The following is a 24,396-nucleotide window of genomic DNA, read 5'->3' as shown; positions in this document are numbered from 1 at the left end:
GAACAAAAAACCCCAACTAGACAACAAAAATCCTGAAACAAACCACACTAATCTATTGGGGAATTAAGAGAGGATAGTACTGGTCTGGAGAGCTGAGTGGGGCCATACTTTCAATAAAGTGGAGGACATTTTCTTCACCAGTCACAGGCTAGTAAAGAGATTTCCAACTCTCCAGAATGAGGAGCTCTCTAAGGGTGTTATTACAATACAGTATGTGTTAATGCTAGCTCTTTGTCCTACAGCTAAATATTTTTACCTGTAAATTGGGAAATTCTAAGACGCATTGTTCTTAATGTTAAAATATACCTTCAGAATAATGTTCCTGCATACATTTTGTTTCTGGTTTTTCTCCAAGTGTCCTAATCACCCAGATAACATGCTAGAAGTCAAACAGTAATATGTCAAATACAGTAGCAACTTTAGTCTGAAATGTTTAAAGTTAAAGTTTATTTGTATTCTTTGTAGGAATATCAATAAAAGACCTCAAACGTATCTATATCTGTACATGTACAAGAACCGTCAAAAATTATTCACAGAACAAAAATAAATCTTCTTTTAGAACAAACCCAGGTAATGAAATGCAGATATGGATCTCACATATGGAACAATCTAAGTGCCACTAGCACAAAAATATGGCTTTAAAAATAAAATAAAATCTTGGGTTTTGTTTTTCTAACGTGTATTTCTCTTTCTTGAAATAAAAAATAAATTATTTAGAGCTATCATTGTAAAATAGTCATGTGTATTAACACACTCTTATTAAGGCCCTGGAGATGAAAAACAAAATCAAATTTAGAAGTTCCTCACAGGTGTGATTCAGGTTAATGGGCTGCTGTCTGCTTTGAGTTTATTTTAATGTAACTAGGAAATGTCTAAGCACCAGTCAAAATTTAACCTGTACTATTTATTTCAAATTTTCTGCAGGATAGTGGTCGATTAGTATTTAACCTTTTGGTGATCAGGGAACTGAAATTTTTCCCTTGGGAGTTTAGAAGTGACATAAATATGATCGTTATTCTTAAATATTTGTAGCCACACACAGATGATCGAGGCCCCTAAAACACAGTTTCTGTGGAAATCTTTCTACCACAGATATATCTGGTTTTAAATCCCAAACTAAAACATTTCCTAGGGAAAAACAAGGGCACTGAAAAATAAGAACTGAATAGGAAATTAAAATGCATGCTGAAATCTGGACACAAACGACCACTTGGCTTTCCTTGGGTGGCTCATCGCCAAGCCTTGCTGGGTTGGTTCCTCAAACACCTGAGGATTAACTGATCAGGAACCAAAGCTATTTCTTTCTGTATCCTACTGTCGCATCAGTGATATTCAACTTTCTTTCTGTGACTCCCCAAGGTATCAATAATGATATCTAGGGTTCTTGAGACAATGTCAAGCCAAATTTCAAGTCACTTTAACTTATATATACATATAACACATATGGTACATTTTAAAGAGGAAAGAACCACTGTCATAAAATCTAACAAAGGAGAGCATAAAATCTAAAAAATCTCAAGGAAGTTTGGGAATCACTGCTCTATAAGATGGATTAACATTCAGAAAAAGGAAGCCCTAGGAATCGTGTGTTTTGTGTGGGTACCCACATGTTGTCTACAGAAACGGCCTTTCTATATATCTACGTATTTCGAGATTGGGCAAAGGATATAAATCCTCCTGTTTCCTTGAACCGTTGGGCTATGGAGAAGGCTGCTGTGCATTAGTCCCCTTTTGGATCATGTATCTTCCTCGGGTTCTTTCACTCCTCATAAGATATTTATTCTGTCTCATGCAAATTTCATCACTTTTTGTCCTTCCTAAACTCAAGAGCATTCCTAACTGGGTCATGACAGAATGCTTCTAGAACTAACAACAATCACTCAGACACAAAAAGAGATTCTATTTAAAAATTCAACACCCCAACATATCTTGCTTTTAAACAAGCTGGCAAAATAGGTCCCTTCCATTGACATATTGATAAAAACAAAGTATCCCAAATTCTTGGCCCTCAGGTAAGGGGTGGGAAGGCAACTATTTACTGTTGAAGCGAGCAGGAGACTTCACTATCAGACTTGAAAAAGGGAAGGGGAATGGAGAAGAAAGCCCTTTTGGTTTTCCATAATCTGTAGAAGGTGACCCCCCCAAAGGTGAAAACACAGGGAAGGTATGGTGTGGGCTCCAGAGCTGCTGAGTCAGGCCCAGTGACAAGCCTAGTCTGGTGTCAACTCTAGTCAGGGTCACATGGGCCTTAGGTAAATCCCAAGGAGGGTTCCTTCCCCAAGTTCAGTCCCACAACCAGCCTTCTCAGAAACTCCAAACTGGACGTAACTGGAACTAAACCTAGATGGAAGGCAGAACGAATTGTAATCAAACTCACTTGATGGCAACTGTCTTGCTCTGGGACTTCCAAAAAGGAACTGCTCTCAACCCAGTGTGCCTCTGAGGACAGAGTGAGAAACGAGGGTCGCTAGAGCTACAGATCCATAAATAGACTAAGATCTAAAAAGCTTTACTTTTAAAGCCAAGTTAATTCTCAAGGGCATACAGCAGTCGTAGACAGGAAATCCAACTTTTTCTTTCACTGTGCAACACCATTACAGGGAAAGGGAAAGGTAGAAGCAGACTAGAGAAAGCTAATTCTGACCAACTCAATGCCAAGTGAAAGGGCAAAGTTACAGCTGCATGATGACCTCATTTTACCACATTTCCCTTACAACAGACTGCCCTGGACCCCAACAGTATCTTGGTGATAATGCCTGGATCATAGTAAGTGCTCAAGTGTTTGTCATTGTTACCTAGTTATAATCTCCCCTCCTTCATGGCTTGTATTGCAGAGACTCAGGCAATGTGATGAATTGAAGGAAATGTTACTCCTTTTTGCTGCTTCGGCTCAGAAAGCTTATTGCTCCAGTGAAAATAAAAGGGAAATATAAAGCTCTTTTCCTAAATCCTACCAATTTGGCCATTGTCCTTGTTAATGGCCAAATCTGGTTGTCATCTGGACAAGCATTTTGCAAGCACTTCACAGGAATTCCAAATTCCATTCAGCCTTGGTCTATGCTGCACCCCACCATGTGGTGACGTATTGGGTGTTAGAAGGAGTGCAAGACATGCTATCATAATCCACCCACTTCTCTTCAACCATACACCTCCTCCCAGCAAGAGAGGTATGCACTTATCTGGGCTGAAGAAAAGCCAATTAAGCAATACCTCCATAAAAATTATCAGCTGTTGCTGACTTTTTCCATGCTAAAAAAAAAAGTCTTTCAGAATAAGTTCTATAGACTGCAGCATTCTCTAAAGAAATACTCAGAAAAATATTCGGACAGGAATAGGTTCAAAGGATAATCTAAAATTTAACATCTGGCAATTACACTGAATTCCTAGCTTACCTCTAATTTTATTATTTGTTTACTCTTTTCTCTTCATTCAAGATAACCTGATAATAGAGGGCTGCATAATCTATCCAAACATTTTGGGCATCTAATCTTCCAAAGTAGGCAGCCCTCTAAGAAGCTCCCATAATGCTGACAAGATGTACTGCATCCATCAAAAACATATTTGATATTGTGTCCTCCAACCCTCCAATATAGTTTATCAGTCCTCTGTCATCCGTAACCACCACCTGAGAGCTTCCAAACCTCAATGTAAGACAACACCCATGTTACATACTTAAGGCCACTGAAACTGACCATTCTTTTACCAGGTTTTCTGAAGACTTTTATAAAGAATGGCTAGAGCTGAAAATAGCCACAAACAAGAACGGACCTATGTTTACATACCCTCTCCCCAAACACGAAGCACTACTTCAGAATTGGTGATGTTTCTTTCCTATTAAAATAAGTCATTTGGCCACAGTGTGCCCTCAGCTTGGAGGGAAGAGAGAAGAATTTGTAAAATAATGATCACGGGTCAAGAAAATGCACAAGTGCCAATACATGTGGGCATGAAGTCTGCAGATCAGATAAGCACACTGGGCAGCTCCTGATTTAGATCTCTGACTGGCAGAAACAGGAGTGTTACGAAGGGGAAATGTTTTAAAAGGTAGTGGGCTGGGGACCATGGTGAGGTTGCTGAGATGCAAGGCCCAACACAAAGACCCACCTGAGGGCAGTGCTTAAGAGGTCAGAATGCAAGCCTGGGGGTGCAGTGGAAATGGAGGTTTGGTGTCTCTGTCGGGGCTTCACCCAAAAGGGGACACAATAAATGTTCTCTCGTCTCCTTATAAGTATTCTGTTATGTGGAAACACTCACTCCAGGTCTATGGCTTCCTCAGGTGGTTTTTTTTTCCCTCTCCTTTCTCCTTTTCCTTCTTAAAAAAAATTCCTTAAGGTTTATAATTTCAACTAAACATCATTAACTTACTTCAGAAATGTTGTTGCTTTCTCAATATAAACAATTGCTTAGATCTTGCTTAAAGAGATTCTAACCCCTTTAAACATTATATCCAACAGCATAGAAGGCAGGAACTTTTCCTATTTGTGCAGTTATATGTACATATGTGTGAGTATATGTGTATATATACTTGTAAATATAATGTCTGTTTAACTTGTAACATTCCATACTTCTGATAATCAAGGTTGCATTCAAGATGACATTTCACACCTCTGGAAAAAAGGAAGTAACTTAGCTTCCATGACTGTTTCTGTCCTACAGTAAATCTGTCCTACAATAAAGCCAACGATGACAGCTAGTGAAACTGGGTTATTATTGCCAAATCTACAAAGAGCATGGGAATAACAGCTGGAATGTGCTGTCCTCCCACTTTTAGTATTTTATCTTTCATTAAGAGTAATCATGACTTTTAAGAGAGCAATGCTTCAGATTTGGATTTCTTTTCCAAATTTTACTGAGGGGATTAGAGGAAGAAGCAATTTAAAAGTTAAAGACTGAGATAAAATTACCCTGCCCAGAGATCTGCTAGTACACTGGGTAAAATCTTTATCCCAAACCAAAATTATAACTTACAAATAGAAAAAAATTTTTGATAGGAAATATTCAGAGATTGCTGCCATGGTATGGTATGGTTAGCCCTTTTCTGTATGGAAGAAAGGGTGTTTATTTCGGATGGCTTATGGACAGCATATTTGAATAACCTCTCCAGGGGAGAGTAAACCCTGTTGGTGATGACTACTCCCACCATGGGGGAGGAAAGGGCAAGTGGGTGTGAAGATGCAGATGGTTTATAGAGACACAAATATTTATAGTTTTGTAGACTCTAAAGAGGAAGAAGAACACCCTTTATTACAGCTGGGGTAAAAAAAAAAGCCCCCTATCTAAAGTGGAAAATTCCCGTCTGCTACAGACAGCAACAGGAGTTCAATAGAAATCACTCCGAAAGTCCAGTTTTGATACAACAGCTCTTATCTGTGTCCTCTGGAACAGTGTATCCCCAAATCAGATAGCTGTCCATCCAGAACCAGTCTTCGTTGATCAATGGGATAAACTGTTTTGTTTGGATCTCGGTATTTGCATGTTTTCCTAAAGGACAAGGGAACCAGAGTGGAGTTTTTAAACTGGCAGAGGAATCCCTGAAAAACTCATTCTGACAATGTCCTACTGCGGTCTGTGTGCTCTATCAGACAGACATGTGGTCTCTACCAGGTGAGCCGCCAGGCTCATCTCTCATTCATATGTACCTCCTACTTTGCCTCCTCTAACAACTGCAGTGCTTTCAACAAGAGGACAACAATAATAAAAATAGCAATAATTAAAAAGGTAATCTACATTATTAACTTCCTTTGGGTATATTACAGTGGTATTTTCTGTACATGGCCCAGAACTAAGTTCCCTATGTACACAGAGCCGGGGGGGGGGGGGGGGGGTGGGTGGGGAGGAAGCGTCGACCTTGGAAGTCTTAGCCTTATGCCCTGAAAGACAAGGTTCCTTTCTTCATTGGAGAGTTGCTCGCCACCCTGCTGTTCTGAAGTAGCAACATTCTGTAAACCTGGTGGAGTGGGGAGAGGGCTGGGGACAGGAGAGCGGGGGCATTTCCTTCTGTCTCCTCCCACAGTCTGTCTATTCACAAAGCCCATCAGCAGCTGCTGTTTTTGAATTCACCATTCTCCGTGATGGAAAGCTTGGTGGGGTTGGTGGGGGAGATGCCATTGCGGACCTGCATGCTGTACCGCTCCTTCACTTGGGTCAGCGCGCTCATCAGTCTGGTGTTGGCCGAATCCAGCGACACGATCCGTTTTTCCTACAACACACCAATCATGGCTTTATTCTGGCTCCATGCAGGCAACTACACCGTAATATTCTATTGAATGACTGTTCTAATGCTTTCTATCAAACAGCAGTACACATGATGCTTCCCAGACAAATGGAACGTCTCTGCCTCTTTCTGCACCCTGGTCAGGCCAGCTTCCCCTGAGCCCAACGGGTCTGTGTTTATTTTCTCTCTTTTTTCCTTTCAGCATAGCAGGATTTGTTATTAATCATCCTTTGGGACCCTAGGACATCATGTAAAAATGACACCATGTGTTACGTCAGACTATGAAACAGAGGTGTCAAGCTGCCTTGCTGTATTAAGTACTTTGGGTCAAAACTAAAACATGGGAATTAGGTGGCAAAGAAAGAAGCACCAGAGGTTTCATTTCACAGAGGAGAAGTGCATGTGATCTATGGGTTCTTAGACCCCGAAGAGGGCACATCAGTCACATTTGGAAAGAATTCACATGGTGCTCAAAACTGAAACAATACATGGTGGCAGTTTATAGTCACCAACAAAGTGAGGATGCAACAGCAAGAGGGGGAGAAGCAGCCAAAAGCTCAGACCAAGGAGTTATTTGAATATGGGAAGGGAGATGTGGCCAAAGGGGGATGCCAGAAACATAACACATGAAAACAAACAGAGAACACAAGCTCCTAGACTCATTCCAGCTCAGAGGTACTCCAGGAAAGCTACCCAATAAGGAGACTGCTTTCATTTTACTTTTGAATCTTGGAAAAAAAAAAAAAAAAAAGGCTTAGAATCAATATTTTGGAACCAAAGACTGTTGAATACACACAAAAAAAAAAAAACAAGAGAAAAAAGAGGGAAAAAATGGCAATCTAGAGAAAAGTAGGCTCATCTAAATTAAACAAAAATAAAAATCATCCCATCAAAATATTATCAGTCTCACAAAGACTAGGAGAGAAATCCTAACCTTAGCTTCACCAGCTAGGTAAATCATTCTAGAACCTTTCCTACATGAAGTTGCCATTTTTTAGAAAACAAGTTAACGCTGAGAAGGACAGTCTTTACCTACATCTATGATATCAAAAAAAAAAAAAAGAAAAAAAAAGCATGTGAGGAATAATCCCCAAAGCCAAAAAGAGCTTTTCTACCCAGGGAGTGTTTTAATTTACTCAGGGAAAAGCATGGTAAGGATAGTCATGGTCAGGTTCAGAGAGTACATACAAGGGCTGAGGGTTAGATGCTATTCCTTGCTGTTACAGCATAGCTCCACAGGGCCGTGAGCAGCACTGCTCTGCCAGAAATGTGCTGCCCAAGGATGCAGAGTGAAGACCACTGCCCTGGGGGGAAATTTAGGTAAAAGCATATGCAACAACAGCATCAAGTAAGGCTTCCCTTTAATCTCCTGCTTTGGGGGTGGGGCGGGGATCTGTATGGCAGCAGGGCTGGTGGTCACAGTTTCAAAAGTATGAAAAAAACTAGCTCACACTTGTTATTATTAACATTTTTTTTTTCCTTTCCTTGATGGAGAACTCAGGTGGTAAGATACAAAAAAATCAGCATTATTAACTAACCCCTAATCTAGCCTGAGATGCTTTTTACTTTGGAAAGGTAACTTGTTTTAAGGATAAGCAAAACTCAAAGAAAGAAAGAACTACAAGGCTTTAAAAAAAATAATAATTAAAAAAATTACAGCCAGTGGAATTTACTGAGATAACAAGTATAGATCTTTTAAAAGTCAGTAAGTAAGGGTTGGCCAGTGGTTACCAGGAGAAAAGGGGTGGGAGCCAGATATGATGTTTCCCCCTATGGTTAGAAATGATCTCTAAGCAGATAACCTGGTAATATCTAAAAATGATTAAAAAAGAAAAGATATTTCAGTATTAGGATAAATTATAATGCCTCAATTCTAAGCAGTGCAGGATTCTCTAGGGTTGATCCAAAGAAATTAGGTATTCATGAAAAATTATTTGATTCTTAAAGGGTCAAAAAAGGCTAAGAATGATTGTCTTTATTTATTTCCTGCAAGAGTAACAGCTGAAGTCAAGCAGCCCTTCTACTAAACAGTTGAAAGTTTCCAAGTGGAGAAACTCCCTTCTGTAACTCCCCCCACTGCCAACCTTTCAAAGTAAAACAAAAAATAAAATAAAAAAAAATCAAACAGGGACTTTTGAAAGTCAAGTTCAGTTGGCAAAAGATGGACTTGACTTCTCCATTCTGCCTGGATTGAACGGCAAAGCAATCTAGTTCCTGCCTGACAGGAAGGATTTCAAGTGTGGGGAGTGCAGGAGCTGGAATGTGTAGGAGGCCAGTGCACCGGGCCAGGGCTGGGAACTGCTCAGCTAGAGAATGGACGGGTTACTTGCCTGTTTGCATAATCTCATCTCCATTTATGACCTGTAATTTAACACAGCGGAGATATCACTTGCAACAGTAACTAGGCAGCTGCTTGCTTCTCCTAGGAGGAAGTTCTCCACCTGAGTCATATGGAGAGATCCGGGGCTGGGGTGAAAGGTGGCACAGTCCCTGGTCTGATGTTTAAGAAATGGTCCCTTAGTACCATCACCAGGATCTCCATGGTGGTGCTACAAGGCCCAGGACAGGGTCACCAGGGGAGTACTCATCCTCTCCCAGTTCCAATAGAAAGTGGCTGACCCCGGTGGGGCCTTTGGAGCATAAACTGACTCGAGGAGATGGAGAGGCTGAGTTCAGGGACCAGCCTTGTCTGTAGGGGCACAGGGCTGCTGAGAGAGAAGATGGAAACCAGTTCGCTGGGTACCTGACCTGTCCTGTTTTGGGAAATGTTGGGCCCATTGCTAGTATAAGGAAAGCAATTCATTTCAGAAATATTTTTTAACTGCCAGTGGCACCAAGGCAGATGCCAGGGACATAAAAGTATGGGTTCCCTCACTGGGAAGCTTTCACCCCCAAACATGTCCTCATTCTATTAAATAATGCCAGAAGGGCTGCTCTGCTCCATCAAACACTTAAGATGTAAGATTTATCCTTTCAAAGGAAAAGTCATTTGTTACAAAAGACACTAAAGGATTTTCATAGTCTTTTGCTAGAATAAGATTTTAATGTAACAGTGAGACAACAGTTGGAATTGGGAAACCTTCCTTTTAAGGAGATTATAATTTTTTAAAAAACTAGTTTTAGTGTTTATCATCTGTGCTGTGCATGGTGCAGTGGTTTTCAAAATGTGGTCTAATGGATTCTCCAAGTGTTCTTTAGGGATCCATAGTGAGCCTCCAGTAGAAAATTTATTATACAGTAATAAATTTCGTTGAGAGAAGCCCTTGTTCTTGAATGGTCAGCAGGAACAGCTGGAAAGCCATCTATGGGAGGCACCTCTGGTTCCGCCAAAACAGTCAACAGAATCAAACCATTTGAAAACCACTGCCTGAAATATGGACCCAAACTGTTATCTAGTTTAGCCAGACCACAAGTCTGACATTGACTGATGCTGAGGATAACAGTTCTCCCATTCCTGAATGGTGATGTCCTCGTGTTAACTGAGAGAAGGTCCTTACTTTCCAGAGTTTTTGAGCCCTGATGAACCTGATTCCCTCCCTTGCTTTCACCTTCTATGCCTATGACTCCTGCTTCATACCCAGTCATCTTACTCTAGATGTCAAAATGGGGGCAGGGGTGGGGTAGAAATCTTCAGAAGCTAATGATGAGGTTGTCTTGACAGGCAACCGAGAAAGTGGAAATACTGTATGCCCAGAGCCACGACTACGACACCCCCAAGCTCCCTCTGCTTAAGATTGACACGGTTTTAGACAAGCTGAAGTTATTAAAACGGTCTGTATGATCTCATTAGAACTAAAATCTATTCGGGTGTAGTTATTAATAGAACTCTCTCTGCTTTACACTGTCACATTGAAGATCCCAAAGTGAACACTTATCAACACTTGTTTCCCTGACTAAATTGCCTTCTTTATCCAGACTGTTTCTCTTAAGCCTCTCAGATGAATTTTTATAGTGTGCCTGTCGAGAAGGCCTTGTCTCTGCTACCCTTCCCTCACCTACCTTGGGGACACCTAGAAAAGTTTAAAAATTGGGCCAAGTAAGAACTTTCTTCTGATTCTTAGGAGGTCTAAATATCCAGAAACTGCAGAGTTCAAGGGTCCAAAATATTCTGGGAACCATGCTGACTAGAGAGCATCACAACTCACCCTCGACTGCCGGGTATCGTGTATGTGAGGCAGTAGGAGGCCCATGACGCACTCTTCCCATGGCTGTGCTTTCAGCCTTACTCCCAATTCCTTTGAAAAATAAACCCCATCCCATATTAGCCCTGTCAGGAAACTAGACTGGGGGTAAAATGCGTGTTTAAGAATACTGGGGGCTCTGCCATAGACTGACTACTGGCTGATAAGGAGAGAAGAAAGTTGGACATAAAGTCCTTGCTCCCATTTTTATTTCAGAGCTGAGGGAAATGATATGGTACTTAAGGGTGAGAAACGCAAACCTGGCTGGGTGGTCTTCAGGGAGGTCATACATTCAGTGGCCAGACCAGCCACATCCAAGCTGCACTGCCGTTTTTTATTTGTTTCACTCTAAGAAATACAACCATGTTTTGCACTGATAAAATGAAAAAGGAATTAGAAACATTTCCTGCCTCCTGGGTTTTGCTCTGATCACTGACGTGAACCTGGGAGGGGGTGCTCTTGGCAGTCATCCGTCATGCCATTATTATCACAGGTAGAAGCTGCAGTGAGCAGAGGCCCAGGTTCTGATTTCATCAACCAAAAGAGGCTCTCCAAGCACAGCGCCAACAGAGAAGGGCAGCCAAGCGAATCCCAGGCATCAATGCCAAATCCGGAACCAAAAGAATAACAAGGAAGGGTACCTTTTACAACCCTGTCTTTCCCCTGCAGCTGGACTAATGTTTGGGGCCAGAGGCTGATGGCACAGTGGACGTGACTGACAAGACTGTGAACATCATAGCCAAGCAATGGTCAGTGGAGGTCACAAGCCAGACACATGCAGTGTGCTTTTCACAGGTACCCCCTTAGAGAATCCCCTCCTTTCCAGAAGGAAAGAAGTAAAGCCCATCATGCACTAGGTTGAGATTTGTCGAGCAACTGCACTAAGCACGCTAAAACTTTGCTAGGTTAACAGACTTGTCACCAGTAAAGGAAAGAAAAGGTCATAGAGGTCACAAAGAAACTCTTTTACTCTTCACAAGGTAATGCTGAGAACTTTCCAGTGACCTATTGTCCATCATGTGCCTTGGCATTTGCAAAGGGTGGGAAGTCAGGAGATAAGTTATTATAAACAAGTGTCTTCCACTAGACTAAGAACCTGCTTACCTGTGCATCAATTATTTTTTGCTTTGCATCGATAACTGCTTGCATCTCAGCATGATCCTTCTTCAATTCCTCTTCCACAGCCATTAGCCTAGAATGGGGTAGTAAGGAGAGATCAACATCTTCAAGGAGAGAGCTGGCTAATGTAGAGGACAAGAAACCCACACTCAGGACAGCTCAGTACTGCCACTCCTTCCTAGTACAAGATCTGCAACCACGCTCTATCTTCTCACCCACCTTAGAAGAAGACATCCAAAGTTGATTTCTCTACTGGGACTGGATTTTTACCTCCTCTGGAACAGCATTCCCACAATTATTATCTCCCTCTTTTCTATCAGATCCTTTTCCTCAGCACAACTTATTTCATTTTAAAATTGCAAACCAACCCACAAAAACCAAACCCTCTCCTAATCTTGTTACCTTGTAACAGCTGACCTTTCTCTTCCCCTGAACAGCTAAGCTTCCTCAGAGCGTACTCTACACATAGTAGGTCTACTTTCTTTCTCTTCCACCATTCACATCTTAGCTCCCTGATGTTTAAACTCCATGAAAAGCCTCTCGGTAAGACTGCTAAATACTTATGTGCTGCTAAAACAGCAAACCTTCTCTGACTTTAAGTTACTTGACCTGCCTACAGCATTTAACAACACTGAAGCACAGTGGTCATGAGCATGGACTCTGGGGCTTGACTGCGTGGTTTCAAATCCCAGCAGCAACACTAAGTGACCTTGGGCAAGTGACTTAATGAATTTGTTGCCTGTTTCTTTATTTGTAAAATGAGAATAATAATAATGCCTACTTCAGAGGTTGGCATTAATCAAATTATTATTAACAGATTAAACAAATTTTATCTGTAAAGTGCTTAGAAAAGTACCTGGCCCATAGTAAGTCTATGTAGTGTTTGGTAAAATTGTCCCCTCCTTTAGTCTCCTTTGGACGTCCTTGGCCTACTCCCTTGATTCTCTGGCCCTGAAGACATCCCATGAAACTCCCTTCCACCTCTCTGGGCTTGCTGTAAAAAACTAAGTTAGCCTTTGACATTGAATACGTACATTTTTAAGATTCAGTTTTCCTCTAAGACCTCTCAAGTGAGTCACTAAGTTTTAATTTTTTCTAATTGTTACAACTAAAGGAAAATAGACTACCTCTATCTTCAAAGGAAGTGCACTAAGGTCTCACATTTAGAAAAGTGTAAGAGATACAGTCAGCCGTCACCTTTGTACCAAGTACCACAGAGGACATGCAGAGTTGCAAATGGCTTTTGCTGCCATTGCTTTAGGATTCTCTGGGTCATCGTCTCACCTCTTTGCAGCCCTAGCTACCTAGCCCACGTCCACCGCCAGGTAACCTCTGACCTGCTGATGATGCTCTTCATCTGGCTATCCTTCTCCTCCTGCTGCCTGCGCAGCCGCTCCTCGCTGTCCTCCAGCCGGGCCTTGTACTCCAGCAGCAGCTTCTGCATCTGCTGCTCCTGCACCAGCAACCGGCGCTCATACTCCTCTAGCCGCCGGCTGGACACTCGCAGGCGCTCCTTCAGTTTAGTAATTTCCTGTTCGTACTAGAGCAGAGCAGAAGAGGCACCACAGACAAGGAGAGAAATACTGGAGTTACGCTCGTTTTAGACGTTAGTGATTTATTTTTTACGATAGAAACCCTAGGCAATGGGGCTGGATGCTGCCTGAACTGCCATTCCACGGGCTGCTGACGTTCTTTAAAATTATCAACAGGCATCACTTAGGAGCTCTGCCCGCCTCCTAAAATTACATTTTTAGTCTTACCTTGGCATTCCAAATCTATATATTTATGTATCACTCTCCACATTAAACTACCAGTTCCTTCCTGCAAGCCACATCCAATCTGTGACGGTATCAAATGGGAGCAGGAAAAAAAAAAAGATCAAGCATTTAGAAGCCTGACAAATGACTTAAAATAAGCCAAAAGCCAGTTGTCTACGTGAGAAAAGATTTCTGTATCATCACCTGTACTGCAGGATCTCTGACATGCCTTCACTCATCAGACTGCCATTCTTTCACCCTACTAGAGCCAGCCCTTTAGAGAGCAAGCAGCACTTCTATAATGTTAAGTTACTAAATCAATAAATAGAATTTTATGGCAGAATAGGCTATTGCTGCTTTCTCCCCTGCTATAAAAGTGTAAAACATTCAGGTCACAAGCTCTAAGCAAAAGGCCTACATGTTCTCTGGGGCTGATTAATACTGCCTCTTGGCCCATTTTCATGATATCATTCATCTGCCCAGTTTGCTACTGCTTGTTGGAACACATGTCTGTTTTCTCACTAAAGCTTTATATAAATTTATATTCACTAAAGCTTTATATAATTCAATTGGTTACGTGGCCCTTTCTTGTACTGAAGCTGCTGTGGGTTGGGGTTTGAGTAACTGGAATGTCATTTCTGGGTGAGGTGAGAAGCATTAAGCTGTCTTGTATATGGCCTATTTAAATTCATTAGTAATTAATGATAAATCCGTATGCTGCTTTGTAAAATGCAATGTATTTTTACATAATATTCCATTTAATTGACAATCAGACAGTTAGCTTCTGCTTGTCCAACGTCATGGTCCTACACTATCCTTATTAATCCAGAAGGTCAAAGATGACAGTTCTTATACAGTTTGAAGAGGTAGACTGCATCAATAAGAATAGTTTAGGTTCCTGCTGATAAGTAAGCAGAAGCTACTTGTCTGGTTGTTAATGAGGTAATGCCATACATGATGTCAATGTTCTTGTTTGATAATCCTTATTCTTCATGTCAGCTTTTCTTAACAAAACGAAACAAAACTGAAGCAATAGATAATGTCTTTTTTTTTTTTTTTTAGTCAATGTCTTTTAAAAAATCAGCTATAGTGTTACAAGTTCTTTACCCAGAAAAGGTGAAAAGAAAAACAAAAAAAGGGACTTCCCTGGTGGCGCAGTGTTTAAGAATCTGCCTAGCAACGCAGGGGACATGGGTTTGAGCCCTGGTCCAGGAAGATTCCCACATGCCGCGGAGCAACTAAGCCCATGCACCACAACTACTGAGCCTGCGCTCTAGAGCCCACGAGCCACAACTACTGAAGCCTGCAAGCCACAACTACTGAAGCTCATGTGCCTAGAGCCTGTGCTCTGCAACAAGAGAAGCCACTGCAATGAGAAGCCTGCACGTCGCAACAAAGAGTAGCCCCTGCTTGTGGCAACTAGAGAAAGTCCTTGCACAGCAACGAAGACCCAACGCAGCCAATAAATAAACAAACAAAGAAAAACAAAAAAAGACAAAATCATTACAAAGATATAGAAAGGAAGTCTAGTCCAAGGGTAATCTTGAGTTTGGTTAGTTATACAGGAACACTAAATATTCACCTAAAATGACCAGAAACGAGTAGCAGAGTTTTCTCCAAGTTAAGTCACCTCATATTAAAAAAAAAAAAAAAATTAGAGCTAATCCTCCCACCCCAGCTTGATAGACATTTCCGCATATTTTCAAACACAGACACTACTGAATTATCATACACAGATACGTATATAAGGGTTAACATAAGAGGTGGAGCTGAAGCTGGGGAGATCATCTCCTTGGCTAGACGACCCTTTGGGTGGCCTATCACTGTGCGAGCAATAAAGACAGACTAGGTTCTACCTTCTCGGCATGCTTGGCTTCATCTTGATTTTGCTCGGTTTCTTCTACATCTTCTTCATATTGCCCATTGTTCAGAACCCAGGCTGCTGTCCTCTCTACTGGGGACATTGTGGCAGAGTCCACAGGTGACTGAACCTGCGTCAGAAATACCTATTAGCATCTCCAAAAAGAGCTCATCCACAGTTAGGTTTCACAAAGAGAGCTATTCTTAGAAGACATTATTGTGATCCCTGTTTTCGGTTAAATGTTCCCAGTTCTAAATAATATTTTGTTATTGCAAGGGCTGGTGGTGAGGCAAGAGAATATCCATTTATACAAGGATAAAATCTTCTGAAATGTTGTGAATAGAAATCACATCTAAGAACCTGCCGTTTTTTCCCTCCAAAGAGGGAAAGCCAAGGCCTTAAAATTGTTAATTAGTCCAATGGTTTCATTAGGTCATTACCTAATGAAATTACGATGATGACAGAATGAGAGAAGGAAAGCACAAGTTGATGGTTGATTGCTCAGGTGAGGAAACATCTGCTTAACCAGGGATGATCAGGAACCAAGGAATTGATTAATGCTAAACAACTCACAAGGTACCCATTTATATATCAGAATGCCAAATTCTTAATTTTCACATCAACCATTTAGGGAAAGAGAAAAAAAGTGATATTGGTCATTTTTACAGACACTGACTTCTTCATGGGTTAACATCACTCAGAAGTCCATATTCTACCAGAAAGTTTCTTGATGAATACAGGATCAAAACAGTGGACATCAACATAGTCTAAGGGATATTTCTATCCAGTTAGGATAGCTAGGTAAATTGGCCTTTTCCAATAGATATGCAGAGTGATAAGAATTCTGGCTTTGAGTAGCAATTCTGCTACTTACATTGTCACTTAATCTCTTAAATACTTTTTTCCAAATCTATTGAATAGGGCTACCACCAACATCACCACCTATCCTGACCATCTCCCAGGGAGTTGTAAGGACTGAACAATATAATGTATGTGAAAGCTCTTTGGAAACTATGGAGTACTATAGAACTTAGATGTTATTACTGCATTTATGCTTAGAAAACTGGCCCTGGATATGACAATTTATATTGGGCTACTGAACATTAGTGCTTTCTCCATAAACAGTGCTAGAAACAGACAACAAATTCTTTTTCTCTGGCTTTCTTGAGAAGAAAGAGAGACAGATAGACAGAACAAAGCATTTTTATGTGAGTTAGCCTTTTTATAATTAAAATGAATTTCTATTTTGAGGACCAATACTCTATAAATAATTGGAAGGGAATTTTCTCTCCCATGCAGAGCTATGTACCTTAAGAATCTTTACGTCATTTTGGAATAAACCCCGGCTAAACTCTAAATATATAGATATGTTAAAATAAGGGGTATCTTGATGACTTTGAGATTTAGAAAGACTAGATGAAAAAAATTGGTTGCAGAGACAAAAAGGTTATTTGGGAGAGACTTTAAAAAATATTCATACAAAAGTAGTATGAGGGCATTTCCTAAAGGTTTGAAGAAGAACCTGGTTTGGCTGATTTACAAACAGATTACAGATACATATCGATAAAAAACAGCTTCATGCCTGAGGCACACACAAGCAACGGTGAATGAACTTTTAGAAATTCCTTCTTTAAAGCCATTTTCTCCACTGTGTCAAGAAAATCATAAACATGTCTTAAACTTCAGTACCCTCAGTTCTTAAAAAGTCTACCTTCATCTCCACTATGGTAGGCAGGCTTCTTATACTTGATTCATTTGTGTATCATTCTCATTATTTTTGTCAAAACCACGTTGTCACTGATATATTATTTATCATCTCTTTAAAACAACCTTTTTCAGTTAGCTAAGTCCTTATGCTAAGCAATATTATCAGTAAAATCATGAGTTTAATGTTATATATATTATAAATTTATAAATACATATTAATAGTTAGATATTTTTCTAATATGTGTTAAAATAATTAAATGATTGATTAAATACCTTGTATATTTAAATAGTTTTGAGTATCACACTTTGGAAACACTGACCTATAGACTATAGTATCATTTATATTAAAAAAGATAATAATTATCTACTTCAAAAGTTATGAGAAACAAATGAGATGGCATGTAAAAGCAGTTTGTAAACTACAAGGTACTTCACACACACACACACACACACACACACACACACACACACACACACACACACAAACACCCTAGTTCTCCCCCTACTGGATTTTGAAAGCAGAGCACAATAAATTGCTTTAGTATTTAGAGAAAAATAGTTTAAAAAGGGGTTTAGGTTTTTATTTGATATATGTACACCTGAAAGGCAAAATATTGTGGTTCTGAGTCTTTAAAAATTACTAGAAAGTCAATACTTAAAGGAGACAAATGCCTTTTTAATTTTAGAATCTTATCCCTTTACCACATAGGGCACAGGAGAGCTGCTTTTCTGTGAAACCAGGATTTTCTATTCAGCTGCTGCTTGAGATAAAGTAGCCACTAAAATGAATAACTTTAATGTTTGGAATTTGTAACTTCAAGGAAGCTAATTCAGTAGCTTTCTGTTTTATAGTTAACAATATGTTGTTCGCAAGAACTTTCTTCCCCTGTGATTTGTTACGAGTAACTATTTATTGAATGCCAATAAATGCAGTACAAGCTAATAGTATCCTTAAGAACATACTAAAGAGAGATCTTATCCCCTAAAAGCATATTAAAAACAACTTCTTAGGTAATCTAGGCATAAAATGTAAAGTGAGAAGCTGTAAAAACAAAGAGTTGGTTCATTTCACTGGTGTTGGTGGTAGCTACCATATCTTCAGAAGGACTAACAATGTCCAGTGAATTATGAGACAGTGTACAATGGGAACTGGGCATTCCAGTCTATTCCTATTTTATTGGTTGAATCTGTTTTTCAACCACTTCCTCATATACCCTAGCACTTTGCATGGCATACGGTAGGTGGTCAATAAGTTTAAAAAAAATAAATCAGACTAATATAACTATTCCTTGTATTTATGATAAAACCTTTACATAATTATAAAGAGCAGAAAAGTAATATTGAACAAATCAGAAATAGTTTTATCTACACTGAAGACTATGGAGGTGATATTTATTTCAAAATTTTTTTCAAAATTATTTTTTATTGTAATATGTTCTTCATATGAAAGAACTATATACTGTCTTTTACATCTACTTGGTTGGTCTTCTGAGTGCTGGTCTTATTTCCTGATTTGACTGTCAACCCTTGAAGCATGGCACCATATATCACAGAATATTTTTTCTTTTGGAATGGTAGTGACTATGTCATTGCACAATTGATGCTCAATAAAATATTATTCATTTATTATTACTTTGGATTCTCTTTAGAATTCATTACCAAAGTATAATTTATTACAAAGAGAAGGATACCCTATGTTTTTCCTCCAATCCTTTGGAAGTACATCAAAGGCTTTTCCTCAGTGATTGTTCTATCTCCTTTATAAGCTGGATAGCTAACAAAATTTATTACCTCTAGTTTATAGTCAAAGAAATTGAGAAAAGAGGTTGGTAAATGTTTCAGATGCCATCTTGCTTAGCTATAGCCTTAAGAAGAGCATTTTCTTCATTGACTTCCAACAGTGGATCATTAAAGAAAATGAAGGATGAAAAAGATGAAATGAAAAGGAGCACGGATTCGTATTAGGAATATCACCCTTTTGAGACAAAGCTTTTATAGGGTTTCTCTGGGAAAAATAATAATGCTTTAGGGCAAAAGGGCCTGAGAAAGCAGTTTCACTGATCCTATAGTTAGCCTGGCTATGCTGAGGATGACTGAGAACAGGCCGGTTCCCTGTTTATTTACTAGATATAAATAAGACTTGTTGCTTTCAGCTTCTCCGTAGTCTGAAATAGTCAGGTCCCCATAAATGAATAACACTATTGCTATAAACACCAAAGAAAGAGCTGACTAAATTAGTAAGTAAACTCTGAGAATCCTTGAAAAGGTTGGTTAGGAGAGGGTTCAACAAATCCAAATGTGAAAACTGTAGCATCATTCTGATAGGCTTGCAAATACCTATTTAAAAAGCCTCTTCAAATTAGAATTTCTAAGGTTAGGTAACACGCTATAATCTGAACAACTCATATATTGTAAATAGAGTCTATTATGTGCACAGAATACATGATACACAAAAAAACAAGATGGAGAGGAAAATGATTAAAAAGAAATCCAAACGGAGGCCAAAAAGGGTCAAAAAATTCCTTCTCTGTAGAACTAGGATTTTATTTCCTTCCTACTCAGCAAATGGAGAAGACTGAAGCTAGTTACACTGCCAACAGTGGCCGCTCCTTTGTGCTAAGATACAAATGGAATTTGCATGGGACAAAACCTCCAATAATTACAAATGCTGGCAGAACAATCCCCACAAAGAAATCCTCCAGTTTTTGGGAGAGAAGAATTCCCCAACACAACTTGCAATTAAAATATGTAAAGGAATTTACGTAAAAAATGTGCTGATTATATAGAACATCAGAGACTTCATGGGAGAGAGATGAGAAAAGCAAGCAAAAATGATAAGGAACAACAACAAAAAAATAACGTACGTTTGAAAGAATAAAACATTTGCATAGAAAAAGCCAGTGTAGAAAAAACAGAAAATTGAGCAATCAAAATACAGTGATTTATGGTATAACTGGTATGACAGTGGCAGCACCAGCAAAGGCACAAACAGGGCTGAATATGTAAAGCAGTGCTGTGGCTATGCCTCACTTCATGCCAACATAACACAGACATTCCCAAGCTCACTAATGGCTATGGCTCAAAAGTATTTTAATTGGTTATCTGAAGACCATATATGCATTTCCTACCTCCCATCTATCCAAACAGCTTTCTATTCACGCACAGAAACACGTAGTGCTTATATGATAGGTGTTATATTTTCCTACAGCACAAATATTATAAATGACAATTCGTTTCCGATGATCACACAAAAGGCTATTTAATTTACAATATCTATAAACAGTCAGTCTGAGTCACGGGTCCTGGGAATTGAGGACAACATGATACAGGAGGGAAGGGTAAGCATCCTTCTTTTCTCTCCAGGGCTGGGACTAAATCCACCTTTGAAAAGTAGGCAGAGGGCCCGCCCTGTGCCCTGTCTTGCCACTCTCTGCCAATCTGATATTCTTCTCTACTTCTTATCTCATCCTCAGGGCCTTCAAGTTGCACTGAACCCCCACGTAGACATCTGCCTCCACACAGTGCTGCATCTCTGAAATTAACTTATCTTTCTTTTCTCCTCTCAGTCAACAATTTAATTCTCTGAAAGGGGTTGATCTCAACTAGAAGCTAGCATAAAATCAAAGTATGGAAACTAATTCACAATAAGGTGGGAGAGACTGATAGCCTCCTAATGTAAATTAAATGTACATATATGACATATATATAAAAGATATATATATAAAAGCATTTTCATTTAAAGAAAAGGAAAAAATTATATAATATAATCATTATGTAAATTAATAGAGTATAATCTTTTTTCCTTTTCTTTAAATGAAAATGTGTATTAAATCAAATGAATTGGTGAAATTTGGGGAAATATAACAAAATAAAAATGAAAAATTTAAGACTGAAGAAAAAGTTTATTTCTCAGGAAAGAACTGACCAACTAGGAGGTTTTGCCCAGGAAGTTGCCTACCAGAATCAGCTTAAGTTTTCGTCCCTTCTTCTACTTCTGTATCTAAGGATTCTGTAAATGTTCTAATTTTTTTTTTAAACAATAATTATCAAAGTAGAGGCAAGGGTGGTGGAAGAAGCAGCCCAATCAGTAAATGCCTACCTATAAAAACGCAAATATACTAAAGAGATACATTGGGGGTCTCACTGCAGTCTCCTCTGACCAGTGATTCTGCTGACAAAAGGATTTGTCATAGAACTCTTCTAATCACAAAGCTCCCTAATACAAATAAAGTAGAATTAGGTTTCAAAAAAACTTCAACAAAGCTTTTTTTAGGAGAAAAATCTTTTTTAGATGAAAGTAAGATATGTATATATATACCTTCATAAGGTTCTTAGTTTATTTCAAGAGCAAATATGGATTGGTGCCTGGAAATGTAATCTGTAAAGAAGAGATGATAAAATTCTTAAGGAACATTTTTATTTGTGAAGAAAAAAGTTTGATCATCTTATATTAAATTTAGGTGAGACACGAGCTGGGCTTGTCCATGTAAATAGAAATATAAGAGATTTTCATAAATGTTTAGAGAATACTTGTCAACCACCTGTGTTTCTATCTTTTTACCTCTCTTCTTTACCTTGCTTCTATAGGTGCTCAGTTGTTTATTTTTCTAGCCATTTCCAGGAAAAGGCACACGGGGACTTACTACTTCCAGAGGGAGTTGGGGGATGGAGTAGAGAGCAGTTACGTTAAACTCTTGGCTGAAAGTGCAAAATTTATTCTGGAAACTTAAGAAAAAAAATTAAGGAGGATTAATGTCCAGATTCCCAAAATATATCCTAGTTGATTTGGCCTGCAGATTCACAGCTTAAGTGTCTAATTATTACTCAACATCACAGATTGTTCTCAGTGCTGAGATCATGGCTCTGCTGCTTGAAGAGACAGAAAGTCCCCTGGAGTGGTTGTTACAGTCTCCTAAAGAGTAATGAGGCAAGCTACATTCTGCTGCCTCATCTAGCCAGAAGCCTCCCAAACTTTTCATTTCCTCTTCCATTAAAAGGTTGCAAAAAATAGTTTTAAGTGGAAACCCTGCTAGCAATTGGATTTCTCAATGATTTATATATAAAGAACCGAGGAAACAGTTGGACCAAGTACCTGGCAGCCCCCTCCAGCACTCACCCCTACCTGCTGTGTCTGCTGTCTCTGGATCGCTCTCACTTTGGGAACAGGGCTCTCTCTGGAGGAAGAGGACTGCTGCCGGGACCGGCTCCCATTTTGCACAGGTTCGGCCACCAGAGCTGCAGATGCCAGTGACATGCTCCCGGTGCTACGTAGGGAAGCACTGTGTGGCAGGGATGGTGGGGCTTTGGCTCGGGCACCTAGCCCAGCCTGGTCCATTTTTCGGATCTGGGCCTGCCCCGTGCTATTCTGCCGTGGCAGAGCAAGAGGTATGTGTCTGTCCGACACAGTGTGCCGCCTGGAGAAGTCCTCACTCTGAGTGCTACGTTTGGTGAAATCTTCCATGCTGCTATTGCTGGGTCCACTGAGTTTGAAGTCTTCACTGTTACTTTGGCTCCTGGAACTGGCAGTGCTTAGGTTCTCCAAACTGGAATCCACAGAGGCCTTTGGCATTGCTGGAATGGGGTTATTGAGGTGATAGACAGGGTTTTGGAATGACAAGGGCTGGAGGCTGCCTGGCTGGTTCAAGGCTGGGTGCAGGGGCCTTCGCACTTGGGGTGCGCTCTGGGGAGTGCTCTGGGTTTCCCGAAGTTGTTTGATGCTGGCCACCTGGGTTATGGAAAGCTGGCTTCCAGTCAGGCGCATTGGCATGTCAAGCATGACAGACGCATGCTCCACTTGGGCGGCATGAGTGTCCTGAAGGTCCATGAGGGAGATGCTCCGGCCATTAGGAAGGCTATTTTCCTTTTCATCCTTTTCAGAGTAAGTCATGCTCTGGGAGGAGGCTTGCTGAACCAGCAATAAAGTTTTCCCTCTGAAATAGCTATCTGTGTTGTCCTGGCTTGGAGATTTTAGTTTATGCAAATCACTGTGGAAAAAGAAAGGACCCTTAATTACTCCTGAGGCAAATTCAGCAGAGTTAAGATTCCTCAACTCAAGCACATGAACTCTTCAGAAGGCTCAGAGGCCTGGTGTGGAGACTTACATTGGTTTCTAAACACAGACTTCATCATCACAATTCTTAGGATAAGATCCAACATTTTTAGTTTTTCTTCAAAGGTGGAGAATAACACTGTATAGACCACTCCATCCCTGTCTTAGATTTTTACTAGAATTCCAATCATTTCCTAGTTAGGTTTTAAACCTCCCAAGGTATTCCAATTCATAGTTAATTGGTTCTGTCTAAACCTTCGAGAAGCCCTGAGTGCACAACCAAAGGGTCCCTACTAAAGACACAAGTCTTGCCAATACAGAAAACAAAGTCTAAGCATCAACACTGTATCTACCTGTTCAGCTGACACAGCCAGCTCTAAAATATTTTCGACTGAGGTTCTCAGATTTTTGAGCGCTATAATACCCGAAAATATCAATTTCATAGAGCTCTTAGTCTTCCATTAAGCAGAACATAGGTTCTTTTTATAAGTTTGTTGAATATAACTCTACAATATCATTCTAGAAAATAAGTATCCTAGATCATGTGTATTATTATGACAAACAATTGGATTTATCTCAGAAGATTCTTTCCAACTGCTCATGATTTTAAAGTTGTAAATTCAACAAGTAAGTTAAATAGATTTTTCCCAAATCTCTACATATTATCTCCCTCTGAGATAAGTAGTTCCAATTCTCTCTGAAATTCATACCTGTCAGTAGGGTCTTCAAAAATTTTCTGCAGCCCAGAGGAGAGGCTTCCACTGACATTTGGACTGGAGTTATGCTCAGTGAAGCGTCTCAGTTGCTGTTGTATTGGTGTAGGATTAGTCAGAGATTTGGTAATATCAGCAAGAACACGAGGGAGAGGTCCCAATTTTGCCACGGTCGCCTGTAGGAAGGAATTTTCACCCTAATTGGATAATAAGCATTGCGACATCCACCACAGATTGTTTTTGGGACAACGATGCCCATTGATGGAGGGGTGGAGGTTGGAGGGAAGGGTAGGTGTTTGCATATGGGAGTGGCAGGTTCATAATGCATTGTTATGGAGCAGCAGAACCATGGCGTCGAGATGAATGGAGGAGGCGAAACAAGATGCAGCAGACATCGAGGAAAGAAAGGAAATAGAAATTAGGATTATGCAAATAAAAATTAAAAGACATGCTCAAAACAACCAAACTATTGCCATTCCAACTAAAATAGACATGCAAAGCAAACTAAATCTTTGGGAGGCTGGTAGATCAAGGTGGGGTAGGGTAGGGGAAGAACCAAACACCTTCTAACCAAAAAGAACTTTAAGACCAGAGGATTGGCTAGTGTGATGAAACTTCCAAAGAAAAGGGATCATGTGAGGAAAGAAATGCATGCCAACATACAAGAAGGTGTTGCATTCAGGGGTCCAGAGCACTGCAGCGCACACAGTTGATATTGCCATCCACTAGCCATTTAATCTTGGGAACCCTGACCTACTGCCAGCTGAGTTTGCATCAGCAAGACAATTTTTTAAA

General features: G+C 40.0%; 1 protein-coding gene across 2 annotated transcripts in view; it reads right to left on the bottom strand.

Moving 5' to 3' along the window:
* Positions 1–425: 425 nt before the first annotated feature.
* The window catches only part of RASAL2 (RAS protein activator like 2), a 396,673-nt gene continuing 372,702 nt past the window's right edge, over positions 426–24,396 (bottom strand). The window contains exons 13-18 of one of the 2 annotated variants that reach the window (XM_032629632.1): positions 23,599–23,798; positions 21,962–22,823; positions 15,128–15,262; positions 12,852–13,054; positions 11,500–11,587; positions 426–6,199 (exon numbers count right to left, since the gene is read on the bottom strand). In XM_032629632.1, coding sequence (XP_032485523.1) covers positions 6,035–6,199; positions 11,500–11,587; positions 12,852–13,054; positions 15,128–15,262; positions 21,962–22,823; positions 23,599–23,798 — 1,653 coding nt within the window. In that variant the 3' untranslated portion in view covers positions 426–6,034. The remainder of the gene's footprint in view (positions 6,200–11,499; positions 11,588–12,851; positions 13,055–15,127; positions 15,263–21,961; positions 22,824–23,598; positions 23,799–24,396) is intronic. The other variant, XM_032629643.1, reaches the window with a different exon arrangement.

The sequence above is a fragment of the Phocoena sinus genome, chromosome 1, assembly GCF_008692025.1.
Source record: "Phocoena sinus isolate mPhoSin1 chromosome 1, mPhoSin1.pri, whole genome shotgun sequence".
In the NCBI taxonomy this organism is placed as follows: Eukaryota; Metazoa; Chordata; class Mammalia; order Artiodactyla; family Phocoenidae; genus Phocoena; species Phocoena sinus.
This window is presented reverse-complemented; position numbering and strand designations above follow the sequence as displayed.